The 14,031-nt window shown below is 35.4% G+C and overlaps 1 protein-coding gene across 6 annotated transcripts in view; it reads right to left on the bottom strand.

Moving 5' to 3' along the window:
• STUB1 (STIP1 homology and U-box containing protein 1) overlaps window positions 1-14,031 on the bottom strand; it is a 402,469-nt gene that overhangs the window by 137,627 nt on the left and 250,811 nt on the right. For 2 of the 6 annotated variants that reach the window (XM_067766143.1, XM_067766139.1), the window contains exons 6-7: window positions 13,913-13,988; window positions 4,212-13,642 (exon numbers count right to left, since the gene is read on the bottom strand). The exons of 1 other annotated variant lie outside the window; for it this stretch is intronic. In XM_067766143.1, the coding sequence (XP_067622244.1) occupies window positions 10,967-11,995 (1,029 nt within the window). In that variant the 5' untranslated portion in view covers window positions 11,996-13,642; window positions 13,913-13,988 and the 3' untranslated portion in view covers window positions 4,212-10,966. Of the gene's footprint in view, window positions 1-4,211; window positions 13,989-14,031 lie in introns of those variants that run through there. 3 more of the 6 variants (XM_067766140.1, XM_067766142.1, XM_067766141.1) reach the window with 3 other exon arrangements.

Raw genomic sequence — 14,031 nt, 5'->3', positions numbered from 1 at the left:
CATTTCGGTCACGACCGATAATATCTAGTTTCAGTGGAAACTTTAGAGGTCAGGTATAATAATAATAACAATTTTAGATATAATGGAAATAATAATACCAATTGTCGCAATACTAGTTACAATGGAGGCAACAATAACCCTAACAATCACAACAATAACAGTAATGGCAATAGCAATCGATCAACAAACAATAAAATTTCAAATAGTCAGCGTTCGAATAATAGAAATTCGGCCAATGTTCGTCCTTTAAACACCGAAGCCCCTCAGGCACGAACACTGAGAAAGCTGGAGCAATGCGATTAAATACTTCTAAATCAATATATTGTCTAAATTTAAATTTTTCCGATTTCGTCGAAGTCGCTTGTAGCGATTCTCATAAAATATGTTCTTTTCTAGTAGACTCACAAGCAGACATTTCACTAATAAAAATTTCCATATTGGCAAGCGATGCAATAGTAGATAACAGTAAGGTAATAAATATAACAGGCGTAACAGCAGACACAGTAACGACACTAGGCATAGTTTATACAAATATAATAGCATCAAATACATTTTTTCCTCTGACTCTTCACGTTGTCAATGACAACTTTAATATTCTTTCGGACAGTATAATAGGGAAAGACTTTCGAAAAACGAACAAATTCATAATCAATTATGCTAATGACACAATTACATTCGGACAAGGGACAGAAAAAGTAAATATTTCAATTTTGCGTAGCACTTCAACAAATACTCTGGTAATTCCACCAAGATGCGAAGTTTTTCGTGTTTTTAATTTGAAAAGTTCTACAAAACCAGTTTTGGTAGATTCGCATGAACTTTGCAACGGTCTTTTTACAGCCAAATGTATCATTGATACAAATAATCCAATTATTAAAGTTATAAACACCACAGACGAAGTAAAGTATGTAAAAGATTTTAATATTCAAACTGAAGACATAAAAAATTTCAATGTCTATCGTATAAATGATACATCTATCGATTCAAAACGCATAGAAGAGCTTAAATCAATTTTAGTAAAACAAATGCCTTCTTATGATAAAGAAAAACTAATCAATTTATGTTTGAAATATTCCGATATTTTTGCACTAAAAACCGACTTAATGACACCTAATAATTTTTACGAACAAAAACTGAGACTAACAGACATGGAACCAGTATACATAAAAAACAACAGATTTCCATATTCGCAGCGTGCCGAAATAAATAAGCAGGTCGATAATTTGCTTAAAAATAATTTAATTGAAGAAAGTTCCTCAAATTACAATAGCCCATTGATCTTAGTACCGAAAAAAGACCCAACTGGTCAAAAATCGTATCGAATGTGTGTAGACTGACAAGACACAGATACAGTTAGAAGATTCGTTGCATTTGCAAACTACTATAGGAGGTTTATACCAGATTTTGCTACTTTAGCAGCTCCATTAAACCGGTTGAGTCGAAAAAATTTCGAATTTAACTGGGATACTTCATGTGAATTACCTTTCGAAAAACTTAAACGCAGCCTAATGTCACCAAAACTATTGCAATATCCAGATTTCACTAAGGAATTTTTAATACCAGTAGATGCTTCAAAGAATGGTTGCGGCGCGATACTTAGTCAAAATCACAATGGTAACGATTTACCAATTTGTTTCGCTTCAAAAGCATTTAGCAAATCAGAACAAAATAAAGCAATTATAGAACTAGAACTTATGGCAATATACTTTGCAATTAAACTGTTTCGACCATACGTCTATGGTACACATTTTAAAGTTAGATCAGACCATCGGCCGTTAGTTTATTTATTCAGTATGAAGGACCCTTCATCTAAATTGTCGAGAATACGTTTAGAACTCTCTGAGTATAATTTCACAATAGAATACATAAAAGGTAAAGCAAATGTAGGCGCTGACGCCCTATAACAATAGATGAACTAAAAAACCCGACAAAAAATATATTAGCAGTACAAACAAGATCTATGACAAAACAAAAAGAGGAAACACAGTTACAAAGCGATGACCAACAAATACAAACAGAAATATTACAAGTTTACGATAAATACGCCTATAATTTTTCAAAAAGAATCCCGAGGGCAAAATCAAATATAAATTATGATAGAAATGGTAAAATTAAAAATATACAAATATGCGCACATTTAAAAGATAAAAAGCTCGAGTTATTTAATTTTGCGGTTGTTAACAAAATAGCGAATCTAGATGAGCTACTTTTGAGGTTGGAACGAAAGGGCGGCAATCACAATATTAAAAAAATAGAATGGCAAAAGGATGAGGAGGGTGAGGAACGTGTAATGGCACCACTAACGATATGGCAACGCATATTAAAAGAATGCAATATCGATAGTGGGCTGGCAATGCGGTCATTCCGAATGGAATGCCATAACGGCATAGCGAAAATTAGGATTAGATTCAATAAAGTTACGCGCTTGCCAAGAGACACACATCTAAAAAGTAAAGTGACCAAATATTGAGCTTCAGTGTTCATATTAAGTTGTGCAATTTTTATTAGTGAAGACTAAATGTCCTTATATCATAAACTAACACGATATACAGTTGTACAACAAATAGTTGTATAAAACTATACAAGTTTAGGGTTGAATAAATTACATTTGTACTATTGAGTATGTAAGCTCAATGCACCTTATCCATACATCGTTTTTATTGGGGATTTGATAACACGTGAACACTACTAGGCTGCGGATACTCAAGGGATCAGATACCAACAATATACGTGGAGATCAGCAACAGAACATGGAGCAACGTGAAGATATTAGACTATATACTTGCTATATGAATCAATATAAAAATGTAAAGCGTTTTTGATTCAAAGTGGAAAAAATCTAAATGAACTCTTTCAAAAGGTTCTTTACATTGTGGCCATTTACTTTTAATATTTTCTTTCAAAATTTTTTGAGTGGACTGACAAACAAAACAACTTTTCACGCGATCTTCAATGCTGTTTTAGGCCACCAAACTGAACTTCTTGCATACATTTTCATTCTAACAATTCCGTCATGATTTTCATGTAAAATCGTAAGTATTTCGTCATGCATTTTTCAGGAATTATTATTCTATCGCGGTAGTATAAACAATAATTGTCACTAGATAAGCTTCTGCGTACATTATACCAAATTTTAATATCTGATGTAATGTTTACCGGCTAATTACCTTTAACATAAGTTATAACTTTAGACAAAACTTTGTCGTTAGCAGTGTACATTTTTACCTTTTCTACACTCATAGGTAATTCTGTTGCATCTGATAAATTATTTACGGATTATATACATGTTTCGTCTGCCAATGGTTAAAGTGACATAGCATCTACTGGTGTATTATATTTAGCAGGACGATACTCAAATTCATAATCATATATTGAGAGCATAACCGCCCAACGCTGAAGCCTAGATTCCGTGATACTTGATGTATCCATATTTGGATTAAAATTTTCTTTTAATGCTTTGTTGTCACTGCACAACGTAAAGCTGTGACCATATATGTATTTATGAAACTTTTTTAAGCCAAACATAATAGCAAGAGCATCTCTATGTTTTTGAGAATAATTACGCTCTGACGGACTTAAGGTACTGGACGCAAATAAAAGTGGTTTTTCAACACCATTAACAAGATGAGCTAAAACTGCCCCTACGCCATACGGACTGGCGTCTCACGCTACTATTATTGGTTTTTGCGGATCATACACTTCCAATAATTTATTGTTTAAAATTAATTTTTCGACTTTAAAAAACAGTTTTCTACATTTTTATTCCAATCAAACTTTGTGTCCTTGCGCAATAGGCGATATAATGCTTTTAATTAGCTTGATAAGTTTGGAATAAAACTGCTATAGTAATTTAACATACCTCGGTGCGATTGTAACTCTGTAAAATTTTTTGGAATCGGTGCCTTAACTATAGCGTCTACTTTCTCATTATTTGGCTTTAACCTCTTTGCTGAAATTGTGTGTCCAGGATAATTAATATCTTTTTCAAAGAATTTACATTTTTCTAAATTTATATTTATATTGAATTTATTAAGGTTTTCAAATACTTGTAAAAGACGAGTTTTACATTTATCAAAACTGGACCCTCCTATCTGTATATCGTCTAAATAACACGATGTACCTGGAATGCCTAAAAGAACTTTATCCGCAACTCATTGAAAAATTGATGGCGCACTCGCCACTACAAACGGTAACCTTGTATATTGATATAATCCCTTATGGGTATTTATAGTAACGTATTGAACTCTCTGAAATTTTTAATTGTGGATATGCTCCCGATAAATCTATGACGCAAAAATGTTTACAATTAGCTAATTTAGCAAAAATATCGTCGATCCTCGGTAGAGAATAATGTTGCGTCTCAACAAACCTATTAATGGTAACCTTACAATCAATGCAAATTCTAATTTTCTTTCCTGGCCTAGAAACAATTACAATTGGCGAAGCATAATCACTAAAAGTTATTGGAACCAATATGCCTTCACTACACAATCTAGATAATTCCTCAACTTGGTCTCTTAGTTTGTATGGTACATCATATGCTTTTCTGAATATAGGGATTGCTTCTGGTTTAAGAACAATTTCAGCTCGAAAATTCTAAATACATTGATTTGGAGTATTACTAAATACACGCAGAAACTTTTATTTTATTACTAATACTTAGTTTCTGATATAATAGTTACACAGGCTCCAGTATCGGCTTCTAATTCCATAGTTTTTCCACCTAGCATCACACTTACGCACTCTGGATTGCTAGTAAAGACACCTTTTATTTCCATACTGTCTACATTTGAAATACTTGTAATGCTTGCTGCTTCGACCATGCCATCAACGCTTTTGAGGTGATTGTTGTTTTTACGTCCGTCCGTCCGCTTTGATAGGCAGCAACTCGCGATGTGCCCTTTTTTATTGTGTTTAAAGCACACCCAATTTTTAGAAATGCACTTATCTGCACTGTGACCTGTTTTGCCGTACCGGCTGCATGCTTTGCTTAACACTTTCGAATATTCTGAACGTTCTTCTTTACGACCTCGTGACCTACTGTGACCTTGACGTACTACACACGTCTTATTATACGGCTCTTCTTTGATACTTATTTATTTCGTTTCTCCTTCAGCCATTTCCCAATTCAGAGAAATTTCACCGGCTTTTTTAAATGTTGAGCTAGATTATTTCAAAAGTCTAGTACGTAGTTGGTTGTCTTTTATACCACATACAAATTTGCCGCGCAATGCTCTATCAGGAAATGAAGCAAACTTACATTTTTCCGCCATGTATTTGAGTTTAACAATGAATTCCCTTATGGACTTTGACCCTTGCTTTGCTTTGTAAAACTTGTACGTTTCAGCTATTTCATTTACCGATGGTTCAAAATACTTTTGCACGGCATCAACGAGCTGTTCATATGTTTTATTTATTTATTTACTAGCAGACCCGGCAGACGTTGTTCTGCCCTAAATTTGGTATATCTGCATACATTTTAATAAGCTCTTTCCGTCTAATTCTGCCCCTCTACACTTTTTCCTAATCTTTGTATTCACTCCTCCCTCCGTATTTTTCGCTTCATCTATCTCCATCTTCGTCTCATTCTATCTCTTTCTCAGTCTCCTTCTCTCTGTTCTCTTCTCTCAAGTTTTTCTCATTCTTCTTCATATCTTATTGCCAGTCCCAGAGGGTGGTATGTATTTTGTTCCAGTCCCATTCCGAGTCTATGTCCCAGTCCCACTCCGAGTCTCAGTCTCAGCGTAAATACTAATATAGGCAAATTTATATACCAAATTTCAGGCAAATCGAATAGGACGTATGTAAACAGATATGTGGGTATTATTAATTCATGTCTTTATTTCGGCTTCGCATGCATATTTATCAGTTTTGACAGGTTGATGCGACTAAATCGCATATCACAATGAAAATTACTTAAAAGCTCTCAGCAACAGCTTTCATTTGATATCCAAAATACACACACATTCTAGGGGTATCCGGGTCCACGTTTTGGCCTATATCTCGATACCCAAGTCACCCAGCGGTATAAAAAATTATCTATAGTAAATAATGTAAAAACGCATCCTAGTGTTACCCTGATCCACGTTTTGGCCTATATCTCGAGACCCTAGTCACCAATAGGTATGAAAACTACCCTGTATTAAAGCACTCCTCAACAGCTTCCATTTGATATCCATATTGTATAAACACATTCTAGGGGTGTCCGGGTTCACGTTTTCGCCTATATATCGAGAACCTAGTCACCAATAGGTATGAAAACTACCCTGTACTAAAGCACTCATCAACAGCTTTCATTTGATATCCATATTTTATAAACACTCGGGTCCACGTTTTGGCCTATATCTCGAGAAACTAGTCACCAATAGGTATGAAAACTACCCTGTACTAAAGCACTCATCAACAGCTTTCCTTTGATATCCATATTGTATAAACACATTCTAGGGGTGCCCGTGTCCACGTTTTGGTCTAATCTCGAGAACTTAGTCACCAATAGGTATGAAAACTACCATGTACTAAAGCACTCATCAACAGCTTCCATTTGATACCCATATTGTAAAAACACTCCCTGGAGTTACCCGGGTCCATGTTTTGGCCTATATCTCGAGACCCTAGTCACCCGGTATCAAAATACTCATTATACAAACCTTTCCCATGGAAAAGTACATATATATATATACCAATTTTCATAATAATCGGTCAAGAAGTTTTTGAGTTAACCGATGACATACATACAAACATTCAATAGGTATGAAAACTACCCTGTAGTAAAGCACTCATCAACAGTTTTCATTTGATATCCATATTGTATAAACATTGTCTCGGGGTATCCGGGTCCACGTTTTGGCCTATATATCGATACCCAAGACACCCAGTGGTATAAAAAATTATCTGTAGTAAAGCAAACATCAACAGCTTCAATTTGATACCCATAATGTAAAAACACAACCTAGTGTTACCCTGATCCACGTTTTGGCCTATATATCGAGACCCTAGTCACCAACAGGTATGAAAACTACCCTGTATTAAAGCACTCATCAACAGCTTTCATTTGATATCCATATTGTATAAACACATTCTAGGGTTGCCCGGGTCCACGTTTTGGCCTATATCTCGAGACCCTAGTCACCAATAGGTATGAAAACTACCCAGTACTATAGCACTCATCAACAGCTTTCATTTGATATCCATATTGTATAAACACATTCTAGGGGTACCCGGGTCCAAGTTTTGGCCTATATCTCGATTTCTCAATTTCAGGGTATATGGATCTGAAAAATTTATGCTATTACGCCTTAGGAAACCGAGAGAAGCATACGCACTAGAGATAATGTAATTAATATGGTTATTGAACGAGAACGAGGAGTCGAAGATGACCCCAAGGTCCTTGATCTCGAGTAGGGATTGAAGAGGAGCACCTGAGATACTGTATGTCGTTGGTAAAACATTTTGAATTTTTTCGAACGTCATATGATAGCATGAGTGAGCATATGAGTGCTAATCTATTTATGTCTTCTTGTAGACGCAGTGCATCTTCAGACGTTTTAATTGTAGAATAGACTTTTAGGTCATCAGCATAGAGTAAGAACTCTGACGAGGTGAAACATTTGCCAATATCATTTATAAAGAAAATGAAGAGAAGAGGACATAGGATACCCCCTTGGGGTACGCCAGAGGTGGCAGTAAAAAACTTCGAGGATACACCTTCGATTGATACCTTACAGCATCTATTCATCAGGTAGGAACACAAACAATTGAGGAACGTGGAGTGAAATCCAAGCGCAGCTAACTTTCGTAGCGTAAATTGTGAGATACCTTGTCGAATGCCTTGGAGAAATCCGTGTAAATACAGCCACTTGATGGCTAGATGAGAACGCATTCAAGCAATACTCACTGAACACTGCTAAATTAGTGACTGTAGACCGACCAACAACAAAACCATGCTAATTAGGCAGAATACAGTGTTTCACTGCGAAATACATTTTTTCTTTGACAATCCCTTCGAAGAGTTTCGAAATACTAGATAACTTAGATATTGGCCTATAGTTTGAAACATCATTCTTCTTACCATGTTTGAAGATTGGGGTGATACTCGCAATTTTCCAGGCATCCGCAAAGATCCCAGAACTAAGAGACTGGTTAAAAATTATCATTAGGTGGACAACAATAGCAGGACATTTTTTAGAAGGACAGCGCTTAATCCGTCTCGATCAGTTTGAGTAGAGTTTTTCAATCCTCTAATACCGTTAATAATGTCATTGGAGGTAAGTTGCAGATCGCCAAAATTCAAAACTGCCTGATGGTTAGAGTGCCTATGATCATTTGGTGAAACTACTGCATCAATTGTGAAATTGGATTGAAAAAATTCGGCAAAAAATTAGCAATGTCTATGGGAGAGTTAGCTAGTTTATTATCTAGAAATACAGTTGCAGGCACCTCAACAACAGCCCTTTTAGATTTGACAAAATGCCAAAAATATTTGGGGTTAGATTTAATTGTAGCTTCCCCCCAAGCACGTAGTTTCTATAAAGAAATTTGTTGAGGCAGTTAAATTTCTTTGACAACTGCTTGCACAGGGCCAGATGATTTAGTTCTTGAGATTTCAGGAACTTTTTGTGCAACTTATTACGCTGGTTCTTAAGTCGTTTTAGGCCATGTGTATACCACGAAATTTTGTAAGGCTTTATTTCGATTAAGTGGAATATTCGCCGAACAGATTTCGAAGACGTGGGACTTAAATGCAGAATAGCAATCATTTATATCCATCCCGGAGAGAAGAGAATCCCAACAAGTATCAAGAAAACAGGCGCTCAATTTTTGGAAATCACATAAATGAAACTTGAAAGAAAGTTTACTATCAGATTGATAGGCAATGAACTCATAGAATTCAACCTTCAGGCACAATGGGATATGATGACGATCTGCGGGTGAGATAGGCGAAATACATTCAGAAATAGAAGTATTTGGATTCGTACTAAAGAAAATGAGATCAAGAATTCGATTAAGCTTATTAGTAAAACTGTTGATTTGAACAAGATCAAGACTTAATATGTTATCAATACAATAAGATTCTTGTCCCGCAATTACATTGGTAGGAATTAGATTATATTTGGAGTAGCTTCCACACCACGAGATATTTAGAAGGTTGAAATCACCAATAACGCACGGTGGGCAGGAAGCAACGATAGGTTGCATGAAAATTTCGACAAAAAGCGAAAGCGGGGTTGTATTTGGTGATGATTATAGATGCAAAATTCGTTGGATTTGAAATCCTAGCTGCTCCTATTTCAAAAATATTCACATTTTGCATATTTCTGATAGCATCAGTTTTTGCGATGTAGAAAAGGCGTGTTTTTGAATCTTTGGAACATATTTATGCAATATATATTTGATATTTTATATTTAGATAAATTTAAATAAATAAATATATATGTATATACAAGGGGCAGGGTGGGGGTAGCCTTGGCGTGCCTTGCCTAATGATTCAGTCGAGAGTAAATATTCTCATTCTAACATATTTATGTGTCAATATTAAAAGATGTATGAGTGTTTAAGCGCCAAATGTATGTACGTGTGTAAATATGCATATGTGTGTATTTTAGCCGGTTTCAAACGTTTACAAGGTGCACCACGTGGATGCAACTTACTTTGCACCTGGTTTTTTTAATTTTATTTTTCTAGTTTTTTATGTTTTTTTTTCGTTTTTATATTTAAAATTTTTTTTATAATTTTTAAAATTTTCTTCTTTTGTTTGTTTATGGGTTTTTAATTCTTTTAATTTTTTTAAGATTATATAAACTTTATAAACTTAACTTTTAAATTCTCAAATCTTTTTACATTATAGTTTACTAAATACTAGGATTACAGATTTGAATATGCTGTGGTGAAAATGTCACTACAGCTTTATTTAACCATGTCAAATAATTTGGTTCTTCAATCATATTTATTTTAAATCTTTCCCAGAATTTTTTGAACTCCTTATGAATCGACTCCCCAGCCTGTTCGGAACATAATACTAAACCATCGTTATTCAAGAATATAATGGCTTGTTTAAAATGTTCTAGAATAATATGGAGCTTGAGTGTTTGAGAAGTCTTAGCACTTTTTAATGCTTTACGGAGTCCGCTTAGATTTTGTCAAGATCAGTAAGATCCGCTTTTTTGGCATTCAAGCAAGTGTTGACAATTTTTTTCAACATTTTCAATGCGACAATATAAGGCTGGAATCGAAACGGCCCTACATGCTCATAAATTTCAGGGTCCTGTAATTTATCCGCTTCTTTAAGGAGTTTTCGACAATGATTGCCTTCAAAAATTCGAGGCGAAGAATTCACTGTCGTGAAAGTCAGGGTTGAGCCAAGTTTCAATTAACACGAAAACATCGAGATCCAAGCTCGAGCTGAAAGTTCGGATTGCATCGGAATTTGTGCGCATGCCACCCATGTTTTGAAAATAAATTTTTAAAGTATTTTAATCCAGGAGGTTGGCTGATTGCTAATCGACTTTGGATGCAGGACTTGATTTTCGCCGATTATGGAAGGCCTTGACTTTAACATCGGCCGGCCAGAGCGCTGGGTTCAGAACAGGGGCGGCGAAATACCAAGTTTAAAATTAAATTTCCTTAGCTCTTTTGTTTCGGTACCCTTTTTGACCAGCGGAAAGCATGCAATTTGGCTATGTTCAATCTTAGTATTTCTGGCAACATAGGAGATGATATTCTCTGCTGAGACTGACGACTTGAAGGATGAAAGATGTACCCATTCCTTCGAAGCAACCACCTCAAGCTCAGAACTGGCACTCTGCCCGAAAATTACACCAATGTTGTCATTGCGGCTATCACATCTGCCAATTCGTGGAGTTGATAGTTGTTGTGTTGGATTAGAGGTAGGATTGACCGAAGAACGATCAGTATTAGGCAGTTGAAAGGTACTACTTGCCTGAGTGGCTTGCAATAAGGCACAGTCATGCTATTTATTATTGGTATTATTTTTGACCTTAACATTAGAATTGCTTAAATTTTTAAGCTTTTTCCGTTGTACTTTGGTCCACTGTGCAGGAGAGCGATCAATATTTTTAGCTGTATCACTGTCCGGGTTAGTTGATTTTGGCTCAGCAGCAAGAGCAGATGAAACAGTAGCCGAGATTAAAGTATTAGAGACGCTAACAGAATTGGCGGCACCAGCATATGTATTACGGCCAGCCAAAGAGCTGATCGACGATGACGATGTATGAGTTGATTTAACCACAGATGTTAGGTCACTTGCATTGACACCAACAGAGGTGAGAGTGTTATTGTCACTCATAGATGTAGACTTGTGTGTCGAAGCAGCCGGCGTAAGCTGGGCATTCACATTGTCGGCAGAAAAAAAAAGAAGAGAATTTAAGTCACTCTTCGAATAATAAACGCAAGACTGTGAGTGAAAGCACGAGCAATGTTTAACATTGCGCATTAACTCAAGTTCTTTTCTTAACGAAGAGATGGCCAAACGCAACTCGTCAAAACAACACTGACTTTGCACTGAGCGAACTTCGGCTATAAGAGATTCTGACTGTGCGCAGAGCGAGTTATTGTCTGGGCGCTGGGAATTTATGAGATCAACCATGCTATTGTTTTCCTCTTTAAGAGAACTAATTTCATCAAGGGCATATTGTAAGGCAGTTGATTGTTTGGTTGAGTAAAACTTCAGCGAGTTAAATAGTTCAATATTTTCACTATTAGCTCCAGCGGTATTGTTGTTAGAATTTTGATGAGTGATCATGATGGCAGAGCTGTTGACGTTTGAGTCATTCAGGTTGATGATTGGTGGGGGCGAGCGGAGGGAATTCCGCCGAGCAGCAACACACGCAGCACATATAAACTCTTTACCGGTCTTGTGTAAATATTCAAGATCAGCTGGCCTGACTTTCACGCACTCTAAGTGATAAAGTTCATTGCACTTTGCACAATGCACTTTGGGTTGCGTTCGCTCAACTTTATTACCACACACGCATGGCATTGTTGGAATGAAAATTTGAGATTTTTAAAGAAGAGTCACTATGTCAATTGTGCACATGAGTGCCAGAATCAGTATAATTAGTTAAATGTCAATACACTGTCTCACAAAGGTACATATATACAAGTAGTCACTGTTATCACTCAGTCGCGAGTAGATAAACAAATACAAGAAAATGCAAAACTCAAGATAGAGACTAACAATAAAACGCGTCCAAAGAGCAAGAAGGTTAGCTTTAGACTGGGGTCTTCGGGCGAAAATAATTTTCTTAGTACACTATAGGCATCCGCCCCGATGTATGTGATGAAAAATTTAATCTTTTTTGTATTTTCAACATCATTTACAATAAAAAAAAACTGTTGAAGCCTCATTTCCTACTCCGCAAAATCATTGCCCATTACATATGGGTCTATGTGGCCAGTCATACTGGTTGTTCTTTTTAACACAGGTTTTCATTGTGAACTATTGCCGACTTCGGGTTTCGACATTTGCCCTTATTTTACGTTGTAATAATAATTTTACTTTTACTTAACTTTATTTAATTTAAATATTACTATTAATTTCAGCACAACCGTATTTTCTCGTCGCCAATATTATGTATTTTACAAATTGAAAGACGAGCACGCAATTTCTTGAATAATGTCTTTATTTTAATGCAGCTATATTCGAAGTGAAGTGAAGTTTGTCCAACGCAGTGGACATCAATAACGTTATTCATATACACATATGTAAATCATTTTAGAATGCATAATATGTGAAGTTAATGATGTGCACAACATAGTGATGTGAATTAGTTATTTCGGTATTAGATAATAATAGTATATTAGGGATGTATAATTTATGTATGTTATTAAGTTGGTAACTATTAAATACATAACAGTGTTAATGATTTTTTCCTAACCAATCTGTAACCGTTTAAATCGTTGTAAGGCGCCCAATCCGCCAGCTAAGCGGAAATATAGCCCTTACACTTGTTTCTAAATGTGTATGTATCTGCCCAAAACTGTTGAACTTTCTCCCAAGGAGTGCAGTTATGGGCCAGCCAACATTGTTTTCCCAAAACATTATCTGCAATATAAGTGGTTAAGTTCAAGTATTGCATACCGTCGAAATAAGCTTCATGAGATGCTTGTGTAAGTTACAGAATATTGCATTCTACGAACCGAGGCAGTATAATTATCCACACTGAGGAGTAAAATTTTTTGGATTTTTACTATCCAAGTAGCCATGTGTTTTTTGAAAGGTTAAAACCAGTTGACCTTTAACTGTTTGTTTTTTAAAGTTCTTTAAAATTGAAACAATCCGAATTTTGGGAAGATGAAGAAATCGAACTGGATTGTCTAAATTTAATGCCTTAAAAAAGAAATCAATAGATTATTTAAAAATAAAACATACATCTTACCTTTTGTTTTCGCCACTCTCTAAAACCTGACTTCAATTTTTAACGCTCTCCGAAATATTTTGGATCCAATCGAAACAAACTTCAGTGTCGCCATTTCGGGTTTCTCGAAAACGAAAAAGGCATTTATTCCGCGCTCAATTAAAATTGTAACAATTTCATTAATTAAATCCCAAGACCCCAACACTTCTATATTGCCTTGGCTTGGTTCAGATGAAATAAAAATATCAGTTTCTCCATACAAATCACACCTTTTCAATGGAATATAAAAAATCGAAAGTCATTTAAATGAAACAAAAACATGCATTGCGCCATGAGTTTTCACAAAATTTAAAACGTGCAATTTATTATTAATGGTTCACAATGTACTGTACCACCAAAAGTAAAACTTAAATAAATTTTACCACGACGAAATACAAATAATGTTTATAAAAACCTGTACTGTAGCAGTTGTAACTGATTACATTTTTTAAGCCACAATCTATATTTCATTTTTAATTAAGTTAATATAGATTACTTACTTTTTGAAACACCAATCAGCAAGCACTTAGAATATACGTGAACAATTCCAATCCAAATAGAAAATTCTGTTGGCAGCTATTAATAAAGGAGCAATTAAAATATGATGCGAACCTTTTCT

This window comes from Eurosta solidaginis, chromosome 2 (genome assembly GCF_040869045.1).
Source record: "Eurosta solidaginis isolate ZX-2024a chromosome 2, ASM4086904v1, whole genome shotgun sequence".
Classification (NCBI taxonomy): domain Eukaryota; kingdom Metazoa; phylum Arthropoda; class Insecta; order Diptera; family Tephritidae; genus Eurosta; species Eurosta solidaginis.
The sequence above is the reverse complement of the archived record's forward strand: the minus strand, read 5'-3'. Positions and strand labels throughout refer to the sequence as shown.